This window comes from Tyto alba, unplaced genomic scaffold (assembly GCF_018691265.1).
Source record: "Tyto alba isolate M040663 unplaced genomic scaffold, T.alba_DEE_v4.0 Super-Scaffold_5, whole genome shotgun sequence".
Classification (NCBI taxonomy): Eukaryota; Metazoa; Chordata; class Aves; order Strigiformes; family Tytonidae; genus Tyto; species Tyto alba.
In genome coordinates this window covers 13,444,355-13,466,253 of record NW_024881326.1, presented here as the reverse complement: position 1 = coordinate 13,466,253, position 21,899 = coordinate 13,444,355, and the positions used below count along the sequence as shown (strand labels likewise).

The window sequence follows — 21,899 nt, the reverse complement described above, 5'->3', positions numbered from 1 at the left end:
CCGAGGCCCCCCCTGTTACCTGAGGTCAGCTCTGCAGATGTGGGTCACTTTGGAGCGGCCCATGGAGCTGGGCTCGATGAGGTACTGGGACGTCAGCACGATGGCCTTGACACCTCCCTCCACTGGCAGCTTGTCGTGCTCCACCGAGATGGAGATGAGCAGGCAGGTTCCCCGTGGCAGGTCCGTGCGCCAGTGCCTGCGGGACAAAGTGGCCCCGCTCAGCTCCGTCCCCATGTACCCCGTGGGCAGCCCCTGCCCAGCCCTCGGAGTCCGCATCACAAGCAGGAGGTTGGGGAGCCTGTCCAGCCCAAGGAAGAACAGCCAGGGCTGGGGCCAGATGGGATCCACCAGAGACCAAACCTTCCTCCTCGGGTCCTTCCCTGCCCTCACCGGAGCACCACGCAGTCCCTGCGTGGGTGGGGTGCCATGCTGTCCGTGACATAGTGATAGACCTCCAAGTTCTTGTCCAGGGCCTCTACCACTTTGCTCTGCAGCAGGTCTTCATCCCAGAGGTGACGCTCCCGAAGCACCCGGTGCAGGACCGTGGTGGGAGGGGCCTCAACATCCGTGGAGACCTTCCACAAGCGCAGAGGGTGCCCGTCCCCAACCTGACAGGTCAAAGTAAGGGTCAGGAAGGCTGTCCCATGGGATCCCCACCATGCTAACCCCCAAGCAGCTTTACTGATGGCTCCTACTGCCATCGAGCAGCACAGTCCCATCGCTGGCTAGTGAGGGTGGGGTGGGATGAGAGCTACTCTGGCTGCTGGAGAGGTGCAGGACGCAGGCAGCTGGCTCCCCCACTAACAACGACCTCTTGGGTTCTCTGCTGGGACTGCTGGGCACAGAGCACCCTCCATCCTAGAGCTGTCCCGCTCTCAGCCCCCCCTGGCCAGGGAAGGGGTTCCTGATCCCTCCTCACATAAGAGAACAAGCACCAAAGGATGGCTAGCAGGTCAGGAGGTGCCCACAGGACCCATGGCTCCCAGTGCTCACTCCATACACATTTCCTTGTGTGACCCCAACTCCCCCTCCACACGGTGGCATTTACCTTTTTGCAGGAGAGCTCTGTGTTCAGGGGTCCTGGCGTGCTCAGCCACCCCTTGAATTTCTCCGATGACTCTTTCAACAGGTTCTGGACACTCTGCTCAAAGTAGGAGTGTAAATCCTTGCTTTCCCCCTGGCACACAAAGTCAGTCAGGGGATGGGGGTAAGCATCTGCTGCCATATAGGAGCTGCTCAGCTGCAGTAAGATGTCATGGGAGACCTACAAGCCAAGAGCATACAGATCTTCAGAAATCCAGAAGGATCCTACGTGGACTTTGTCAGTGGTCCTGGGCAGCTAGAAAACCATAACTCTTCATCCCACCAAGGAGCAGGGGAGGACAGACACAGCCTCCCTGGACATATGTCCTGCAGCTTGTGACCCACCTTGAGATGCAGCTAGGCTTTCCTCCTGGGGCTGACAGACCAGCAGCAGCTGCCCCACTGAAAGATGGGTGCCCTTATCTTGCCCCACACAGTCCACAGTACCAGAACCCCACGGGTGAGGTCGCATCTCCTGCTGGCAGCACTCAGGGAGGGCAACGCCAGGCTGGACACACCGCAGCCACCCACCTGGAAGAGCTTCTTGCAGTCGGTGATCATGTGGGAGAGCCCCTGTGTTGCAGCCATGTTCTCGTTGAGGTCCTTCTGGTCAGGCTTCCCCATGGTGCCCCTCTTATGTATCACCCTGCAGGGGAGCAGACATCGCTGGGACCAGGTGAGCATCCCACCCACCTCTAGCCCCTCATTGCCCCACAGGGGACCCCCATGTTGCAAAGCAGAGCAACGGGGGGGCTGTGCGAGAGCATGCACGTTCCTACCACGCCTTGCCCTGGTTGAGTGGGCTCCTCCCAGGATGGGCAGGGAAGGGATGATGGGGAGACAGGGGCTGCAGGAAGGCTGGGGATGTCAGAGCTAGTCCAACCCTTACCTTGGCGAGGTACTTTCCTTCTTGGACACATTGAGGTGGAAAATGGAGGGGGCCAGGCACACAGCCAGGTTCCCGGCTGTCATCTGGTTCTCCTCTGCCGAGGCGATGTCACTTAGGAAGTAGAGCAGGGTCTGCAGCACCTCCCGGTTCTCATCTGGCATGAGGATAACGGCCGCCTGCACCGCCTGCAGCCGCTGCTCCTTTGACACAACTGCAAGCACAGGGCAAATCTGGTGGTCAGAGGATCCATCGCTGTGGGCCACCGCCCGTCTCCATCACCTCTGTTCAAATGAATGGGGAGATGCCTCCTCCCTGGGAGAGCTCAACTTTGTCCCCAGCCCCGGGGTGACCAGCCCAGCCCAGTGCTTACACTGGTAGATCTGCAGGAAGGTGTCTGTCAGCTTGCTGGTGAAGATGGGCTCCGGCAGGTCGCGGAAATACTGCTTCAGCAGGTCAGCCACATCATACGCCGACTGCCCGTCATAGTTGACATTGTCGGGGCTGGTTTCATTCATGTGCCGGAGCGCCTGAATCCGGGACTTCACCCCTGACTTTCGGAAAATGCCAACCTGCCAGGGAAGAGCGGGTTGGTGCTCGAGCGCAGAGCAGGCACTGCCCTGGCAGGCATCCAGCTGGAATCCCATGGGACAGGAAAGGAAGCCCCTTGCCCAAAGACCTCACTCCCCTGCAACCCAGAGGAGAACCTTGAATGGGAGGGATGTCCAAGGAGACACTGGTGGGTGTGGAGTTCCTACAGTCTTCCCCCCTTCGCCCTCCCACTTCATCACTGCCAGGCACCACAAGAGGCAAACAAAAAGCACCCCTGCGAGCTATTTTTTTCCCCAAATCAGAGCACTGCGTCGTGGCAGCAGGCTCAGAGCCGGCCGGCAGCCACGTCCTCACCTGGTCCAGGCACTGGCTGCGGATGTAGCGCATTGCCTGCTGGATGCTCTGGGGCAGGGGCTGCCCCGTCCGCTGCACGTTGATGATGGGTGGCACCCCAAAGACCATCTTGTCCCTGTAGTCGGGGACTTTACTCCGCTTCATGAACTTGGGCACAGTCCTGCGGGGTGGGACAGACAGACATAGTGCAAGGACAGCTCCCTCAGCACCACCGTGCAGAGGGGAGCAGGACCCCAGAGAACACACACATACACACACTTCTGCCATGTTTTGAATATAAGCTTTCAAGCAGGAACTGCAACACCTTTTATTAAGTCAAAATGCTTTAATATTTGGCTACAAAAGGAAACCACTGTCCTGCTCTTACACTGCTGCAGCATTTTTAATGCCCCACAAATGCCTGCAGCCCTCCTGGATGCAGATGATGCTGGGAGACCAGGCGTCAGTCCCCAGCTCACGCTTGCAAGGATACCCACAGCCATGCAAAGCCGACTTTTGTTTTAGCTTTTTCCCCACTCTCTCCATGATCCTCACACACGGAAGCTGCCCCAGGCTATGGAACTCAGGCTGGGAGGCAGCTCCCACCACAGTGGCCCCAGCCCAGTCCCCCTCCCCACCAGCTCACCACGTCCAGGCCTGCTTGTGGGGCACCGAGTACTTCTCCATGATGGCTGTGAGACGGAGCAGGGAGCACTTCTGGAGCAGGTTTAGCTGGGCAGAGGACTGGCGGTTGATCTCCAGGGAGGCAGAGTTCAGGCTGGGCCGGTGCGAGTTCTGGAAACTGTGCCAACGCAACTTTCTGCCGGGAAAGGCTGGCGGTGAGAGCTGGCGACCCCAGGGAAGGGCCCTTCCCTGCCCCATGGCACCCGCTGCTTTGGGGGAAGGTGTGGGCACAGGGGTAGCTGGGCTGAGCCCAGGGGTCCCAATGCCACCCCCAGTGTCCCCAATGCTGCTTCCTCCCCCTTGGTGCTCACAAACCCATTGTGAGAGGGTGCAAAGGAGAGCATGAGACATGCTTTCTCTTGACTCAAAGGACTGGTCCCTCACCCAGCTTCCTCTGAAACAACCAGCATCCTCTCCCCTGACACCTCAGGCTCACTGCACCCATGCCAGCACCCAGGGGCTGTGGGGGGCTACAGCCCCACCAGGAGACCAGAGGAGAGTTCAGGTGCTCAGAGTGACATGTGCCTACAGGACCACCATGCAGAGCAGTGCTACGCCAAAGGGGACATCTCCAACACCTGCTTTCTCTAGAAGAAAAGACACCCCAATAAGGTAATGCTCTCTTGGGAGCCTGCTAAAACCTTTCCTAAGCCCGTGCTGCTCCGGTGCATCCTCAAGCCCAGAAGGGCACAAGGGATATTCCCAGCTAATGAAAAACTCCACTCCTCTATACCCTGCTCCATGCCTGCCTGCAGGCACATCACCCTTCAGCATCAGCCTGGTAGGGGCTAGGAAATGTCACAGAATTCAGCAACAGCTGGTGTTTTCTTGGGGAAAGCACAAGGGAGCACTAGTACGTTGGAAGCAAGTGCCTCCTTCATTTGGACCTGTTATTAGTAAATGAAAAACGATTCAATTACAGGCCTGTGCAGGCAGAGAGGGGGCAGTCTGTACACAGCAGGCAGCAGTGCAGGCAGCAGTGGGATGCAGCCAGCAGAGTGCACCAGTGGCCCATGCTGTGCTCCCCCTGCCCTACCACCCCACCACCCTGGTCCATCGCAAAGTCCCTCCCGCCACCCCACTCCTCCCCACGGGGGACAGGGTCATCATCAAGCCAGCGTTTGCAGGGCACCAGCCAGCACCCCTCCAGCAACGGCTCCATTGCTGCTCCCCCTGAGCCACGGGCTGCAGAGCACCCATGGGGTGGGGGGACAGGCTTGTGCTGGCCCCCAAGACCGAGCCCTCGCCAGGCCTGGTGGCGGGGAGGAGGACACAGACCCACCCCCGCTTACCTGCAGGGCCTGGTGAGCGATGCTCCCACCCCCGAGTCCCGGCGCTCCCGCATCTCGATCTCTTCGGCCTCGTTGAGGGAGTTGCCCGTGCTGTCAAAGTCACTGGCAGAGGTGCCAACATCCGACATGGACCGCTCTTCGAAGTGCAGGTTGGAGGGTTCCCCTCCCGAGTCCGACTCCTCCCCCTCTTCCTCCTCCTCGCCCCCCTCCTCCCCAGCCAGGTCAGGGGAGATAGCTTTATACCAGAGATTCACCTTCTGCTGCAGCCCCCACATGTGCTGCAGTATGTCGTCGAGGTTCTCGTAGGTCACCTCCCTGTCCTCCTTGCAGAAATCCTCGCTGCTGCCGAACTCCGGCACGTTGTCGTACACGCTGACCCGGCTGCCCAGGGAGCTGCAGGAGCCCCGCCGGCGGCGGCAGGCGAAGCCCTGCGGGGAGGATGAGCCCTCCACACTGCTGCTGCTGCCACCCCCGCCACCCCCCCCCAGCCCTACGGGTGCATTCCCCGATTTCCAGTGGGTCAAGGAGCTGCCGCCCAAGGGACACAAGCTCTCGATGGAGAGGGATTTGGGGAAGGTGCCTGGCTTGTGGTCCTGGGGGATGTAAACCAAGCAGTCCCTCCGCCGTGCCTGCCGGTGCTGGCACTCTCCAGAAGCCCAGTCACCGCTGGCTGCCACGGCCGTTTCGTAGTCCTCCAGGTAGACTCCGCTACGTTTTGGGTCAGAGCTGACCTTGCTCCCACCTGAGCCCAGCAAGCGGTTAGTCCTGTACGATACCGAGAAGAAATGTTTTTTGCCATGGAAAGAAGCAGATATCCCTCTTTTAGAGAAGTTGGCCTTGGTCACTGCAAGGTCCCCATTAGTCTTCAGGGAGCCCCATCCTGGTGTGGCTGTGATGCTGCCATGTGGGGCCACCTTCTCGTCTAGGCTGGCTTTCTCTTTGTCCTTCCTTCGGAGGGACTCGATCCTCTTCAGGAAGCTGCGAGACCGTCGTTTCTTTGGTTTCTCCTTGGAGCCCTCGCCGCGGTTGGAGGGCTGTTCTGGCAAGGAGTGCTCACTCAAGCTGTGGCTGGAGGCGGTGACGGCGCGGAGGGGGGACGGGGGGTCAGGCGGTGGGACCCCAATGCCCAGCGTGCCGCCCGTGCTGCTGCTGCTGTGCAGGGACGCGGCCTCCGGGTTGGTGCTGAGGTCCGTGAGGACGCTCTCCCGGCTGGACGCCAGCCGCATGGTAGAGCTCAGGACCTCGGAGCCCTGGGAGAGGACATCAACGGACCCCACCCGGGACCACCTCTTGCTGTCCCTCTGAAAAGCCCACCGGTCACTGATGGCGCACAGGTCTTCCTCCTCAGAGTCTTCATTCTGTGAATGGTTAAGAAGAGGGGACGATCAGTCAGAGGGAGCCACGGAGGACTGGCATGTTCCCCACCCCACTTTCCCAGGACAAGCACTCCAGAGGAGGCCACAGCCACCAACATGGCCCCAGCCGGGAAAGAAAGCAGCGTGCACATCCCCTTAAACCAGCTCCAGTCCCCTTCAGCAACAGAGGGCTCCCAGAGCGACGAGGCATTCTTTTGCCATACTGCACCAGGGAAGGGAAGGTGCTGCTTCCAGGCTACCTCTGGATACCTCACGGGCAGTCAGGACACCCCTGCAGAGCCTCCCGGCAACCCCCCAGCCACACACAGAAGTGCAGTGAGGGATGCAGGGCAGCATCTTTTCCCAAGCCAAAATAAGGGCAGACAGAACAAGCAGGGATACACCCAGTAATGATTTCCATATGCTAAACACCAAGCTGGCGTGCATTTTAAATGTATTATTCATTCAAGGAAATATAAAAGCTCTTGTTATTAATATGGCAATATTAATTGTTGTTTGTGACACAGGGGCTGGTTCCCTTTGGGGTCAGGCTTTCTCCTGCAGACATGCTGCGAGGGGTCTCCAAGCCCAGCTCAGCAGAGACCCCGAGGGTGATGCTGCAGGTTGCAGGCATGCAGCCCTGCACAGACCACCACAGCTGTCCCAGCCCAGGCGCAACAACTCCTGCGGTTTGACTGTTCCTGCCAGAGCCTTGGAGAGGTGCAGGGGCACAGGAAAAAAACAGGGGCTCACTAATTCAGCCAGGCACCTCTAGAGCCACATCCTCCCTGGGAAACAGCAAAACAAATGACCGGGCAATGCTGGGTGCTGCTGTGTGCCCAGGGGCAGTCCTGAAGCATCCCTGTGTTGTTCCTGAACACAGGATTGCTGCCCCACCAGTGCACACACATTCCCCCACGCCCCTCAGCCCCTCGCCTGCCCTGGAATACCCAGGACATACCTGTTTACGCTGAAAGTGGACTTCCAGCTTCATGGAGGCACATGTGTTCAGGGTCATCAGCCTCCTGCAAGAAACCAAGAGAGGCTTTACCCTGGTCCTGGACACTGCTGGGGTCACACTGCTTGCTTTTTCTTTTTTTTTTTTTTTTTTCTGTTTCTATCTTAGAGCCCTTGTTGGGCACTGTCACCTGCCACCCAGCAGCTGTGGCTCCAGGGATCAGCGGGACACACGGAGCCCAGCACAGCTCCAAACCTGCTCCCAGAGGAGCACAGCACCCCAAGCTGCACCCCTGCCCGCAGAGCTCCGCAGGCACCCTGCACCTCCAACACCAGCCCAGGCACCCAGTCACACACACCTTGGGCATCGCGGCCAAGAGGCTGAAATCGCTGAAGCGCTCGAGTGGCACAAGCCCCTGGCTGTGTGCCAGCGGGGATTTTGCAAGCGTGGCCACCGGAGCGGCACTCGGCTCCCTCCACGCTGGCACTGGGATGTTCTGGCCGTGCCTCGACACCTGCAGCCACCCCAGCACCCAGTGTTTGCCCTCCCACACCCGCAGCTGGGGCCACATGGGTGCTGGCCACCTCTCAGGCCACATTTGTCGAGCATCCTGACTCCCTCCACGTGCTGAGGGTTTGCCTTGGCCATGAGCTAGCCCCACTGACGGCTGTGGGGGACAGCCGTGACCCGCACCCCACTGCTCATGGAGGAGCAGCCTCCCCCCGAAAGGGCTGACTGGGCTGTTTCTGCTATATCTGAGGGCAAAGCCCCTGTGGGTTTGGGGACACCCATCCCCTTAAGCACAGCTGTCAGGCACCCGTGGAGCAGGGTTGACCCCCAGCCAGGCCCTTCATCTTTTTGTAGCCTACAGCTTCAAGTCCTGTTTTCTATTTTTTTCTTTTTTGTAATCTCCAATTAATTCACTTTAATTAGCACCTTCATGAATGCTACTACAGGCGCTTTTGTTTCAGTATTCAAATACCATGTCTGCACAGCCAAAAAACACACCTCTGGGACATATTACCAAAAATTTTACTAATGGCACTTTTGCAATCCCACTGAAACCCCCCAGCTGAGACCATGGTCCTGTAGCACATTCTGTGGCCAGATTAAATGCACAAAATCTGGCAGAGGGAGTGAGATGGAAGCACGCGTGTGCTAGGAAGGAAGAGAACATGTCCAGGGGGTTCATTTTCTTGGAAGAGCTGCATTTTCCAGTGTCCTTCTACAACTTTTTTTTAGGCAAACTCTGCATGAGGACACCTCAGGGACCCCAGAAACAGCTGGAGGGGGCCGGGGACATCCAAGCCCTACAGACCCACCCAGACGCACCAGTCCCACGAGTGGGTAGGGATGACCTGCCCCGGGTTATTAGAGCAAAACAATCTCAGCAGCTCCTGCAACTGGCCAGGTGATGACAAAAGGACTCAAAAGCTCAGACAGGGTGGGACGGTTAGAGACGCCTTGTCACTCACTGCCACCACTGGGAGGGTAAAACAGGAGTTCACCAAACTCCTGGGAAGCAGTGCAGGGGGTCCCCTCCTGCCTGGCACAGCAGCCTCTCTGTTGGGAAAACAAATCAGTAACAGACCCTTTTCCCATCCCTTCTCTGTTCTGTCTGGCAGCAGCGTGCGTGGGAGGGACAGCGAGAGGCAGCACTCATTTCTTGGTATGGAGTCAGCGTGGGGGCATGGGTGTGATGATGTGGCCCAGAAAACAAGGCAAGGCTGAGTCACCCCCAAAGCAACACACAGCCTGTCCAGACAGACGGACGCTGGGGCTAAGGGGGGGGTCCCTTTTTTTGGGTGTTAGCTCTTGCTCACACTCGGCAGCGCTGGGCGAGTTCCCGCCTGCAACACACGCCGCCTCCCTGCAGCAACACACTGGTGGCATCTCCCAGAGCTATTTTCAGCCCTGCTGCTGCAAGGAGTAGCGTGTCCTAGTGGAAAACGTACAGCAGGGCTGCGTTGCCAGGCACCGGGGTGACTAACGTCACACGAAGCCAGCAAGCACCCGTGAACGCAGAAATCCCTGGGCAGAGCCGCCGACAGAGCGGTTGTTCCTGGGAAGAGGAGGGACCCCCCAGCACAGACTTCTGCTGCACAAAGCAAATCACAGCACACCCCAAAGCCCCACTGCGAGCACCCGCAGCTCCTAATGACCCACGCAGAGTGCTAATTAGCAGCGTGTGACTTCCGTGTAGCCCCTTGCACTGCACCACTGCTCAGCAAGACCCTCGCTGCGTGTTTTCCCATTTCACAGGCGGCACATGCCCGATGACTGAGTGAAACTCTGTCTGCGGACACAATTTCATCCCCAGGCACTTTGACCTGAATCTGCCTTACGCCAACAGCCAAGCAAGACCCCTTAATTCTGATGCAGAGACGTGGTTTCCAAACTGTTTTGTTCTCAGAGATGTTATGAAGCACCCTTGCAAAATAAAACCATGTAAAACGCACCCCAGGCAGACACAGCTTCCTCCCCTGGGCACCACAGCCCACGAGGTGCCACCCAGGGCAGCCAGAGATGGAAAGGGAGAGCGTGGGCTGAGGGGACAGCAGAACTGAGTCTTTGCACCTCTGCTCAGTTTGACAGTTCAGCCCTCACTAATCCATTTCTAATCGAGCTCTACAGGCCAGAGTTACCCAAGTGTGAAATTAAAACACAGCCCAAAAGTCACACAAAGAGAATTATTCCTGGGAAATGGTTCTGTTCTCCAGGAGCTCTGTATGTGCAAACCAAAACCGCTGGCGTTTCCTTGGCATCACCCAACAGCCAACAATTCTGTCCAATTCGAAAGACTAAAACATCCAGACTCCTTGTTGAAGAGGGAGCAGCAGTGCCGAGCAGGCTCTGAGCCACAGCTGGGGTGCAAGGCAGGTGCCCCACAGCACCCACCACCCCGTCAGCCCCAGGGATCATGGGCAGCTGCCCCGAGCTCTCACTTGGGGCCCGATCCTGTGGTGGCTTCACTGCCTGTGGCCATGAAGGGGAGCGAGGGAGCATTACCTGCACAGGGATTTGAGGGAGTCCTGATCCAGGAAGCTGTGGTCCTTCTTCACAGCGCCGATGTCGAGAGGGAACAATGAGTCTGGGGAGGAAAGCAAAAGGAAAATCAGCAGCTGCTTGCGAGCCAGCTGCTCCATCAGGCACAAGGGCCAGCGGTGAGCGTGGGAGGAGGGGATGCTGCGAGGAGCAAGGGGAGAGACACTGAGGATGGAGAACTGGGGAAGTGGGAGAACAGGGAGGGGAAAAGGTGTGGCAGTCTCCTGGGCCATGGCTACTGGTCAGAAGAAGCTGGGAAGGTTGGTGCATCGCATTGCCAGTGGGAGCTGCCACCCGTGACAACAGGAGGAGAACCTACAGAGAGGCACAGTCCTGCTGAGCCATCCAGGAGGCAGCTTTCTGCAGGCAGGACTTGACCCGAGCTCCCGGCAGCGGTTCCTCCTGAGGTATCACTTTTTGCCCAGCGTCCATGGAAGGAGCCAGCAAAGAGCAAGAGCAAGACGCAGAGGGAGCAGGTGTGGAAAAGCCAGTGATGCCCTGGTGCCGTGGCAGTGAGTGCAAGCTGAGTGCAGAGGTGGGAGGGATGAGTCAGGCAGAGGAGAGGGATGAAAACAAACCCCACTGGGCTGGGAGCAGGAGGGCTTTCGGCAGCCCAGACACTGGGAGGGGATCAGTGTCATGCAACAGATACCCCTCACACTGCCTCCTCCTCAGACAGTTTCCCCCTCACAGGACAAGCAACTCGGTCACTGCACCGGGGACCTTGGCATGCCCAGGAGAGTTAAAAGCTCACAGGAAAGGCTGGGCTGGCTTTAGAATTCAGTGAGATGAGCTGATTCAGAAATAAACATCAGCCCTTTGCAGCACTTTCACACACCCAGGCAGGTACCACCACACAGCTCTGCTCCCAGCTGAGTACATCTGGAGCTGCCCCTCCTCGGGGGTGCTGGCTGCACACACTGCAGGGGGCATAGGGACACCCTCAGCTTCTCCCCTTAGCACCTCATGATGGCTTTTAGAGGGTACCCACCTCCCTAACACTGCCCAAGAGACATCTTGGTGTCCCATAAGGCAATTACATTACACATGCATTGATAGCTTATCAATGACTCCCCTCTCCCACTGATCCCCCCAGGGCCAAGAAAGCCTCTCAGCTTCCTGGGGAGAGATCAAAGCTGCTAAGAGGTCCCGCAGGGGCAAGAAAGCTGTACCGATATGGTGGTACAGTAGATCTAGCATCTCGCTCAATCCCCCACCACACCTCAAAGTCTGTGGGCTGGGTCTCCACAGGCAGATACATTCACTGGCCTCAGGGCAGTACCTGGAGGGGCACCCAGAGGCAGCACACACCCAGAGTTTTGGGGCTCTTTCCAGTGAGGTGAGGGGGGAGAGGTGCCCAAGGACTTCCATCCAGTTCCCTGTTCATCTCTGTGCCCTCCGAGACAGCTCTGCTGGGACCAGCTCTGTAGGACCTGGACCATTAACCACAAGTGTCTAAGCCCAGCTGTTAATGAAGTTACCGAGGGCAATTACCAAGGGGACACTGAGCCCTGACAGCTGGGGAGAAAAACAGAATGAAACACTCAGAGGATGTGGAAAGTTTTGCTCAGTGAGGCTGGAAAAAGGGTCAGTTTATTCATAGACTCCAGCACCCAGCACCCGCTCCTCGCTGCCCCAGGGCTGTAAGCACTACGGCGGGCCAACACCTGGGGCTGGGTGTCCCCTGCAGGAAAGGAACCTGGCCCGTCCTTGCACGTGGCCGCGCGAGGAGCCTGTCCCCCTAAAATAGAAACCAGAAGCAAACAGGCAGCCTGTAAAGCCATCAGCTGGGGGGCAAGAGTGTGGCTCCCGCACATGTGTTGCGGGGGGCGGTGGAAGTCCCCAGCTGAACAATAGCCATCGCTGCAGCCCGCCGGAGATCCAGCTTCCCGCTATTGTCCCGGCCGGCCGGGGCCGGCTGCAGCCACCGCTCCTCGGCACCAGCCCCCCCCAGCAGGGACCAGCAGTCCCGCCACGGGTTTGAAGTAAATACAGCTGAGCCAGAGGTGAGACCCACCACCCAGAGTGACCCTGCAAACCGCCCGTGGGTGCGTGGCCGAGGAGGTGGGAGTGGGCCCGTTGGGGGGGGGGTCCTGCCCATCCCCTGCGCCCCGGGAGCCGTGCAGCGTGGGGACGTGGTCTGCTCTGGGCACAGCTTGCTGCGTGCTCAGAAAGGGCAGAACTTGCAGCCAAATGGCGTATCGTGGCAGGGCAGGAGCCTGCACGGCCTGTCAGCGGGGAGGGTGGGAGGAAATGCTCACTCTCCACGTTACTGACATCGGGCTGCCTCTGCGCTCCCACCCTCTGCAAACACTCACGGAACTACTAAAGAGCTGATGGCTCTCCAACGCCTGCCTGCCCTCGGCCTGAGCGGCTGCCCCGGGGACGCCTCGCAGCCCTGCCTGAAGGGGAAAAGTTCAGGAATGCAGAAAAGTTAATGGCATGGCTGGCCCTCCAGGCCATGGCCAAGTCCGAGGGCTTAAAGTTTTAACACATGATCATATAATTAGTAAACAATCCTCTCCAACTTCTCCTCTCCCCAGAGCTTTGTGAGCTCTTCCTGCAGCCACCCTTGGTGTTTGGTTGAGATACAGGACACAAGACCACATACAGAGCAGGGACTGGGATCAGCAGGAGGAGGCAGCTCTCACCTTCATAAAGCTGGGCATACTGAGGGAATCCTGCTGCTCGCAGCCAGTCGCAAGCTTTCTTGGCTTCAGTTTCTGAAAGAAAGCAAAGAACCAGCCTGAGCATCCCACCCAGCAGCAGTGATGCTCCCCAGAGCAGCTGCCTGCTCCCCCCCCAGCTCTCACGGCGCCCGAGCCCGTGTTTTATGTGCACAAAATAGAGAAAACGACCGGCTGCAGAAACAGGATCCAGGGAGACCGAGGGTGTGCTGGTGGGCAGCGGTGCCCGTGCACAGAGGGGAATCTCTGCTCAAGGCACCATAAACTGCTCAGCTGTACCTGCCCCACTAGCACAAAGCAAAGAAGAGGAGGTAACACAGGAGTGATAGGGCCTCATGACACAGTTTTAACCTCTCAATGAAACATTTAGTTTCTGAACCCACCAAACCAAATACAGTACTTTGCCAGGCAAGAGAGGAAGATCTCTATTTTTAATTATTAGTTCAGAGCTCATCAAAGCTTAGGGCTGGTCACTTTTGCAAACATCCTCCAGTAAAGCCTGCCAAAGAAACGTTCCCTTCTCCTTCCTCCTCCCCACCAGCCCAGACCACCCCACCTCTTCTTTCAAACTGACATTCATCCTGGCAGGCACCAAAACCCTAATGGTTTTCTACACCCCCCTGCCTGGCTGGTTCCCATCCCTCACACATGGTCCAGTTATCGCCTGGATGAGCCCATCCAACAGCCAGCACTATTTTCTGGGAAATTTCTCAACTTTACAGATCTTGAGGGAAAACAGCCCAAAGCTCACACAGCCAAAGCAAGCTGCTGCTTGGTGTCAGCAGTCCATCAGTCTGCTAAGATTTATACTTCTGATGGTGACAAACATTTGACCTAAAGTGTAGAAAATGCGACACAGTTTCAGGATCTCGCCAATCTCTCCCAGTGGCACCACCCAGCACAGACTGGACTGAGGCAGGATCCACCCAAAGCAGATTGCAGCGAAACACCCCGGTTTCATCACCATCCATCAAGAGCTACAGCCAAGGGCTCTGGCTGCATTTCCAATTACAAAGCTACAGCAGGGGAAAAAAAAAAAAGCTCAAAACAAGCAGTTCAGTTAAGGACAGGACCAAGCCAAAACCCTAGATCCAAATACTTCAGAAGTTTTGGGAAGAAGTTTTGGAATAACCACCTGCATCCGGGTCCAGACTGTGCAGCTGTCCTTAACCATGCCATGAGCCCAGTCAGAACCCTGGGGCTGACCCCTCCTGCCCTTTACAGGGCTCAAACCCCATAACTCCAGTGGAGACCTCAATCCTGGAGTTTCATCAGGTCAGCGCAGTCCTCACGGAGCCCCGCATCCCTCCCACGCACCCCAGCACCTCCACGGGGGGAGGTGCCCTGCAGCTGTGACAATCCAGCCAAGAGGGCACCAAGACTCGTGGTCCATGTGAGTTGGTTTTGGTCACAACAGCTCCAGGGAGCAGATTCCTCCCGCATCCACAGGACAGGCAGGGTCCAAGGATGAGCATTTCCCACAGCCCCCCCACCAACAGACCTGCCAGACCCTCCTCCTGCCCCTGCTCCTGCTCCATTCTGCTCCTCCTTTGCTCCCAAAGGAGTCACTGGCCATGGGGCCATCACAGCCAGAAGCTGAAGCTCAGGGTGCCCCCAGCCAAGAACAGAAACACCAACCTCCCAACCCGCTCCTGCCCCATGATGTCCTGACCCCCCACTGCCCCCAGGGACGGATGGGTCTGGCATCTCCCCCCCGAGAGAGGACAGAGGAGGGAAGGGCAGCCAGAAGCAGAGCCGCGTGAGGAGCTTACCCCTGAGGGTGGAGGGGCTGAGCCGGTAGAAGAGCATGGCCGGGGTGCTGATCGGCACCGCTCAGCCGGCCGGGGGACGTGCAGGAGCTGTGGGACTCCCGGCGTGGCCGTGGCCGCCCCGCCAGGCTGGGGAGCAGCAGGATGCTCCCGTGCAGGACTGAGCTCGGCCGCCCATCGCCCCGGTGGAAACCAGGAGTCAGAGCACGACATTTCCTTCCCCTCCACCGCCTCTTCCCAGCAAGGGGGGAGCGTACCTCTCCTCGCCCCGTTTTGGAGCTGGGTTCCAGGCTTCACCCACTGCGGCGAGCCCTGCATCCCTCTACCGGAGTCCCACGCAGCAGGGAACAAGCCCAGCAAGGGCAGGGGGGCTCTGCCCACCCCAAGCAGGAGCTCTCCCCACATCGAAGCACTGGCAAATAAAGGATTTCCAAGTGTCCCTGTCCCAGACGGAGCCAGAAGCCAGCTTCCTCCTCCCACCCGCCCTTCCCACAGATGTGCTTTCCCAGGGAAGCGCAGGAAAGGACGGGCAGGCAAACACTCCCGCCAAGCACACGGGTGGGTAGTAAACTCTTGTAAGTCATGTCCCCAGCCCTCCCTGCCACCTCCCCTGAAGCTCTGCTGCCAGGGCAAGGTGGCAGGGGACCCAAACCCCGCACCAGACACTGGCAGGATGAGTACCTGTCCGCAGCCTCTGCTGGAAATCCAGCTTAAGCCCCTGGGGAGTTTCCCTGGAGACCCTCCGCTGCCTCATACCAGGCAGAACCATGCTGGGCACAGAAGCCACAAGCAGCAGCGATGGGCATGGGCTTTCAACAGGGATGCATCCCCAGATGTGTGGATTATCTGATGTCTAGTAAAGATTCATCACGCACTACACCTACTCCTCAGCAGGGCTGGGAAGAGGGTCTCCTTGCCTCCTCTGGTCAGCAAATGATTTTTATGAGCTTGTAGCAACTTAATATCTTTGTGATCTGTAGTTTAAATATAGCGGAAATGATCCCATTCAAATTGTATTGCAGGAGGAGCAGGCATGCAGAACCAGCAGACAGGCACATAAACACGCACAGAGCCTGCACTTCCCTAAGAAACAATAGGATAAATCCCACGAAGCTGCACATGGGCACCCACTGCCACAGGGCCACTCTGAAATGGCACAAGTCGTGTGCCAGCCACACACCAGGGTGCATGGTTCCCCCCAGCACTTTACGGCTCCTCACCCAGAAACAAGCAGCAGATGAAGATGAGACACAAAAAGACAGCAGTGCTTCCACCTGGGCTTTCACAGAGTACTGCAGCAGGGGAAGAGGGGCTGGTGGGTGCGTGGTATTTTCAGCTGGGTCTCTAAGAAGATTTGCACAAGCCTTCTCTGTCTGTGGGTTTGCATCACCCCTGCTGTCAGTACCACCACCGACCTGCCAGCCACCTTCACCCGCATCTGACAGAGGAGCAAAGACACACACACACACACACATACACACACACACAAAGCTGCTAGCCAGTTTCATGAATGCAGACAGGGAAGGTAGGTGAGCGGTCCCATTATGTCTCCCACTTCGGAAGAAGCTCTCCATGCGAGAAGACCCCTTGGTAAAGCACCTAAACATCCCCATGGGGGGAAACCCACAACAACGCACTCGCTGGTAAAAGCTCCCAATGGTGCACAGCCCCTACGAGCCACCAGAGAATCCTCTCCAGGCAAAGCCTCTTCCCTTTTTCTGACAGCTGCTGAGGAGGCTGGGTGGCATTTCCCAAGGAGAAGGCATCCACAGCCACTCTCCCCATCTCCCGTAACCAAGAAGGGGCACACGCTGTGGCCCAAATGCCAAAGCAGTCCATCAGAAACACCCCAGTGGAGGCAGCTCCACCAGCTGGAATGCTACAGAGCAAGGGAGGGCACTGCGGGCGGGTGTTCCCCACACAGACTGGGAACCTGGACCCCCCAGCAAATCCCAGCATGCTGGGGCAAGGGGAGGAAAGCAAAAGCAAAGAAAGAGAAGAAGCTCTCATCTTGCTAGTGAAAGTGAAAGAAAAGGATGAAAACTAACATGAATGTGGAATAAAAACAGTAAAATTCCCCCCGTCGTTATCCTGCAAAGTCACTGCACCATGGCATTTCCCTGAATGTAACTCACTGGCGGGCGAGCACTAAGACCTATGCAGGTCCACAGTGGCTCCAACAGGAACGGCTCCTGGCCGTGGGATGTTTGGACACCTCTCCCTTTTTGGGCTGCAGCCGTGGATGGGGAAAAGCCCAGGAGATGCAATAAAAGCTCTAACACAAGTGAGCTGGAACATCGGAGACAAGCATAATTACAGGCAGGAAAGCCACTTCCCAGAACCCCGGCTCTGCACTTTTGCTTTAAAAATCAAAAATAAAAAAAAAAAGAGAAGTCACACCCCAGCATCCCAGCTTCTCACAGCAAGTTTCCAAATTCCCCATAAAAAGTCCCACACAGCTAATTAGTGTGTGAAAAGAAAACCACATCGTAAAATTGCCCATACGTTACCTAATGGAAAGTCGTGAAACCAGCTGCCCAGCAGATGCAGGCGGGAGCTCCCAGCCTCCGGCTATCACACTCCAGTGCTAGCGGGGGGAATGCTCTTTTCTTTTTGGTGTGTTTTCTTTCCATCCCGCCTTAAAATAAACTGTTGCCTACAACAATGATGATGCAGAAGCGGAGCTCAGCTTCCCTTCCCAGTCTGTAAACAGAAGTACTCGCCTACTTTTTAGAGAAATGATAGAAACTCCTGACACATCTCCCAAACCAGGGGTATGTGCCTTCACTCCTTGAAAAAGTGAGGAGCTGAAACAAGTTTCTCATGGGAAGTGCATATCCTACTGCTGCTGAAGGTACTGGGGCTTTGCCAGGGAAACAGGAATTGACTCTGGCTATGACGCTCAGCACTGTGTTCAGAGAAATCGGTGTCGCCCCTCTAAATTGGGCATCACTCAAACACATTCGAGGGCTAAATCCAGACCCCTCTGTGCTGACTGAAGGTACCTCTCCCCTTTCAGCGTGCTTAGGAGAGGTGCTGGAGGAAGCCCCTGCGCTGCCTCCCACGCTGTGCCAGGGCTGCACTCGTCGCTGGACTCACAGCTGAGGTCACTGCTCACACTGACCCAGGCTTTCGGAGCAGAACAGTCATGCTGAGTTTTACACAGACACGGGCATTCCCTGTCCACGCGCAGTTTGGCACTCAGCACCAATAAATACCAGTTACCTTCTTCCAGCCCAGCCAGTTCCCAGCACCATCCAGCAAACCGCAGAGATTTCAAAGCCACCAGCACGGACAGGGCGCGCAGATAGGAACAAGAAATGCAGTTGGAAACTCTCCCAGATGCAGTGGGTTTCCATAATTAACCTTCACACAGTAAATAGGTCTCACAAGTTTTGAGTACTGCTCCTTGCTACATTACCAACAAGGAATCGTTCAAATACCTCCACCAGCTCCAGTGCCGAAATGTCCTGTCTGCTCCCAAGGGTGTTGCTCCCCCGGGGATGGCACCGCACAGGGGGGTGATGGCACTGTGGGGGTATCGCCAGCCCCGGTGGGTACCAGAGCCCACCACCGCCCTAGCCACATCCCATGCAGCTGGTGCACAGTGAGGATGAGCACGAGGGAAATCCGGGGGTAAAAACGATCCTAGAGGTAGCGCAGAAATCGCTGGCCAGCATCTGCATGGGTGTCAGTATCCAAGCACCGGCCAGTACAACCCGGGCAAGAAGCCCTGTGGCCACCCATGGCACAGGGAGATCGAAGCTGTTGGGTTTCTGGGTCACCTCGTGCACCACCCGCAAACATCACCCCGAGGTCCTCCACTCCCAGCTGCCCTCCAGCCGCCGGCCAGGGACCCTCCCTCCCTTCCCCATCGCCCCTGGGAAGTACCCACCTTTGGCAGACGCACACAGCCATCCTGCCCAGCACCCTGCACCCCGGATGGCAGCAAGGCTGGAAACCCCACCTGGGCAGCAGCTCCTCGGTTAGGGCAGCGGGGAGGAAGGAAGGGCCCTGGGACGCCAGACAAACTGCTGCTCTATTGTCAAAGGGAAGTTTCCAGGTAACAAAACCGGCTCCTCTCCACAGGTGTACCCCAGCCTGGGGCCGAGGTGGCTGTAGGTGGGGTGTGCACAGAGCCTGCACCGGGCAGCACCACAGCAGCACCCCAGAGAGCAGTCCCCCCCACCTTATCTCTGCCTCGCTCACATCTTGGTTCCGCTCCAGGGTTGCACGTAACCACTGTTATCTACTGGATGCAACAGCTTTAGTTTCCTCTCCTGCAAACGAGCCTAACAGTAGTCTCATGTCTGGTTTATTCTGTTCTAAATAAAGTTAAAACATAGCACTTTGTACCCAAAGCAAGCATAACCTTGTGCTTTGCAGTGCAGAAACTCAACTGTAAGACCACGGCCATGAGGAAGCCCAGGGCAATGCTAGAGCTCGGCTCTGCATCAGGCCAGCCAAAAAGCAGCTTCTCTCCTTGCAGGCTGGCACCTGAGACAGAAGCTGTGTCCGTCCTGCATGGAAAACACCATCACTTTCACAAACATCACTGTGAGCGATTTCAATTCATGTTTGCAGCCTTTGCTGTCTTTAATAAAGATGGCAAGATAACACTGAAGTAGCCACATCAGCCCGAAACGAATGAGGCTTCATCATACCTTTGCAAAATGCAAACACATTTGTTACCTTCTTTACTTTAGAAAGGGGAGAAAACTTTTCTCCTTTCAGTATTCACTCCTCTGGGACAACAAAGCCTAACAGTCACCTCTTGAGAAGCAAATGTTCATCTTTTGCGGTCACTAAGGGTTTCCTCCTCTCTTGGGGTGTTTAGACTCAACAAGGCAGGGTTCAACAACCAACATCCATGCTCAAGATGCATGAGGTGCACCAGCTGCTGGAGGGAAGAAGCCAGCTGGGCTGCTGGACACACCGGCCACTGGACGTGGCTGCAGGACACGGTGGGGTGGCAGACACAGACTGAGACGAAGGCAATGCTGCTCCCTGCCCCTCAATCACAGGCAGGAGGAAGGATGATGCAGCCATTCTGGAGCTGGTGGCTGCTCCTTTCCACAGTTTTAGGTCACGCACAGCACGGCAGACCAGACAAAGGCAGATCTGTGCGTAAGCCAGCTGAGGCATTTGCTGTGGGGATGTCCCACAGAACATTATAGGTGCCAGCTCCTCACAGGCATCCCCACTCCTCAGAGTCTTGCAGCACCTTTGGCCACCTCAGGACACCTCGTCCTGGCCCTTGGCTCCAGACTGCCCCTGGCAGCATGAGCACTGTGGTGGCTCAGGGGTTAAACATCCTGCATTTGAGTGCTGCAGCTGCGGAGCAGATGTCTGGTGGGAACAAGGGAATGGAAAGGGCACCCATAGGAACAGAAACAAAGGGCCAGGAAGGTGAAGACCCTGATCCATCCTCCTCGCCTCCTCCACCTGCATTTCTGCAGCTGCTCTGACCTCAAAGGAACAACAGGCAGGGCAGGAACCCGTCCCCTCCTGTGCAGCACCAAAGCCCCTCACGTGGGAGGAGGGAGCCCAGCAGGAACCCCTGTTTCCATGTCTGAAGAAGGCAATGGCAAAGCAAGCTCAGGGGATAGACAGTCTGGCTCCAGCCCACCCCATGCACCACCCTGAGAAGGTCCATCAGTGCCGGCATGGCCAAGGGCTCACCTCTGCCTAGATCTCGACTTGTGGTGAAGTTACTGTCTTCTCTTTGGCATCAGTTACATTATTCCTTTCCTGGGTTTCAGGCTGGTATTTAGTCTGATGAGCTGCCTGTATCTACAAATGCACATCCATGGGCACAGGACAGGGAAAAGCAAGAGTTAGAAAGAAGGTGCTTGCATGTCTGAAGCACCCAGCAGGAACAAGTGATGCTGGTAAGAGACACTGCACTGCAGCAGCAGGACCTGTCTGCAGGTCACTACCAAGCAAAGAACCCCAAGACACCTCAGTACAACCCCAAAGAGCTGAAAGAAAAAGCTCTGCAGGTCCACCTGTGTTCCCCCTTCCACACCTTTGTGCTCCAACAGCCCTGTGCCTGCAGCCAGCGAGCAACCGTTCACAGGGAAAAGGGCAACCTGCCCCATCCAAACACAATTACTGTGTTCACAAAGAGCCTGGCGCTGCTTAGGCGGCCTTCCCAAAGACTGCAGGTTGTATCAGATACTGTGGTTTCTTCTCAGAAAGTACCTAAACATGTAACCCTTTTCTGCAGCAGCCTGTGCGCTATGCCAAGAAGACAGCAGACTTGTCCTTCCTCATATTTAAAGTTCCCAATGATCCAGCCATTAATTATTGAGTATATGTTGTCATATGAATATATATTTCTGTTGTTCAGGTGGCTGTGGTGGCTCAGTGCTCTCATTTCTGCTGTTGGAAACCCAAAAGAGAAGCAAGGTGAAAACAGCTACTCAGATGCTGAAGAAAATTAATCTGTCTTGCCCATCCTGTATCCCACCCTTTCTAAAATGGCACTGTTGTTTTCCTGTTGATCATCCCACAGGTCTCACACGCACTTTGTTTGGACTAGTGGGCGCCGTCCCTCCAAGGGCAGCCAGCAGTGCTGGAGCTCCCCGCCTGACCACTTTGGTAGCACCGGGGCACGGCATCCCTCAGCCACGGCAGGTCCTGGAAGAGACAGCACCTCCCCAATAAGGAGGGATTGCATCACACATTTCTTTACATGGATAACAACGAGAGTCCATTTTTTCTGCTGCCTGGAAGAGCGTTAGACCCAGCACTGAAAAAATGATGCACCTAGAGCATACTCCTGCCTCCAACACACTCTGAGGTTAAAGTCTAGAGAGCTGCACCCCAGTGCTGATTTTGCCACAGCACTTCCACCACACGCAGTGCGAGACCCAACACAAGCCATCACCAAAGTCCAGGAGAGGTCAAGGCAAACAAAAGTGAAAATATTTTTGCTAAAAAGTAGAATCAGCAGCAGCTTTTGCCTTTTCAGAGGGCTCTCAACTCTGTAACACAGCATCCGGGGCTGATGTACATTCACATCTCCAGTCAATGCAACCTGCTGCAGTTTCTCTCCTGCATTACATGTTTAGTAGCTATCCTCAGCTCTTTCTACTTTTAAATTCAGGTACTGAAGAATAACTACTTGCTTAATACGTGAAGGAATTTCTCCTCACTTTTATGAACTTATTTAGAAGAAACACCAGTGTGTGTTAGCAGAGAAACTCCATGGAGCAGCATTCCCTTATGGTATTTCTGCAGCTTTCTCCAC

General features: G+C 56.5%; 1 protein-coding gene across 4 annotated transcripts in view; it reads right to left on the bottom strand.

Moving 5' to 3' along the window:
* The window catches only part of STARD8 (StAR related lipid transfer domain containing 8), a 64,571-nt gene that overhangs the window by 2,219 nt on the left and 40,453 nt on the right, over positions 1-21,899 (bottom strand). For all 4 annotated transcript variants that reach the window (XM_032996059.2, XM_032996062.2, XM_032996061.2 and 1 more), the window contains 12 exons: positions 12,840-12,911; positions 10,153-10,234; positions 7,147-7,210; positions 4,831-6,188; positions 3,501-3,674; positions 2,876-3,035; positions 2,343-2,541; positions 1,973-2,183; positions 1,615-1,729; positions 1,049-1,264; positions 391-608; positions 20-196 (listed from right to left, as the gene is read on the bottom strand). In XM_032996059.2, coding sequence (XP_032851950.1) covers positions 20-196; positions 391-608; positions 1,049-1,264; positions 1,615-1,729; positions 1,973-2,183; positions 2,343-2,541; positions 2,876-3,035; positions 3,501-3,674; positions 4,831-6,188; positions 7,147-7,210; positions 10,153-10,234; positions 12,840-12,911 — 3,046 coding nt within the window. The remainder of the gene's footprint in view (positions 1-19; positions 197-390; positions 609-1,048; positions 1,265-1,614; positions 1,730-1,972; positions 2,184-2,342; positions 2,542-2,875; positions 3,036-3,500; positions 3,675-4,830; positions 6,189-7,146; positions 7,211-10,152; positions 10,235-12,839; positions 12,912-21,899) is intronic.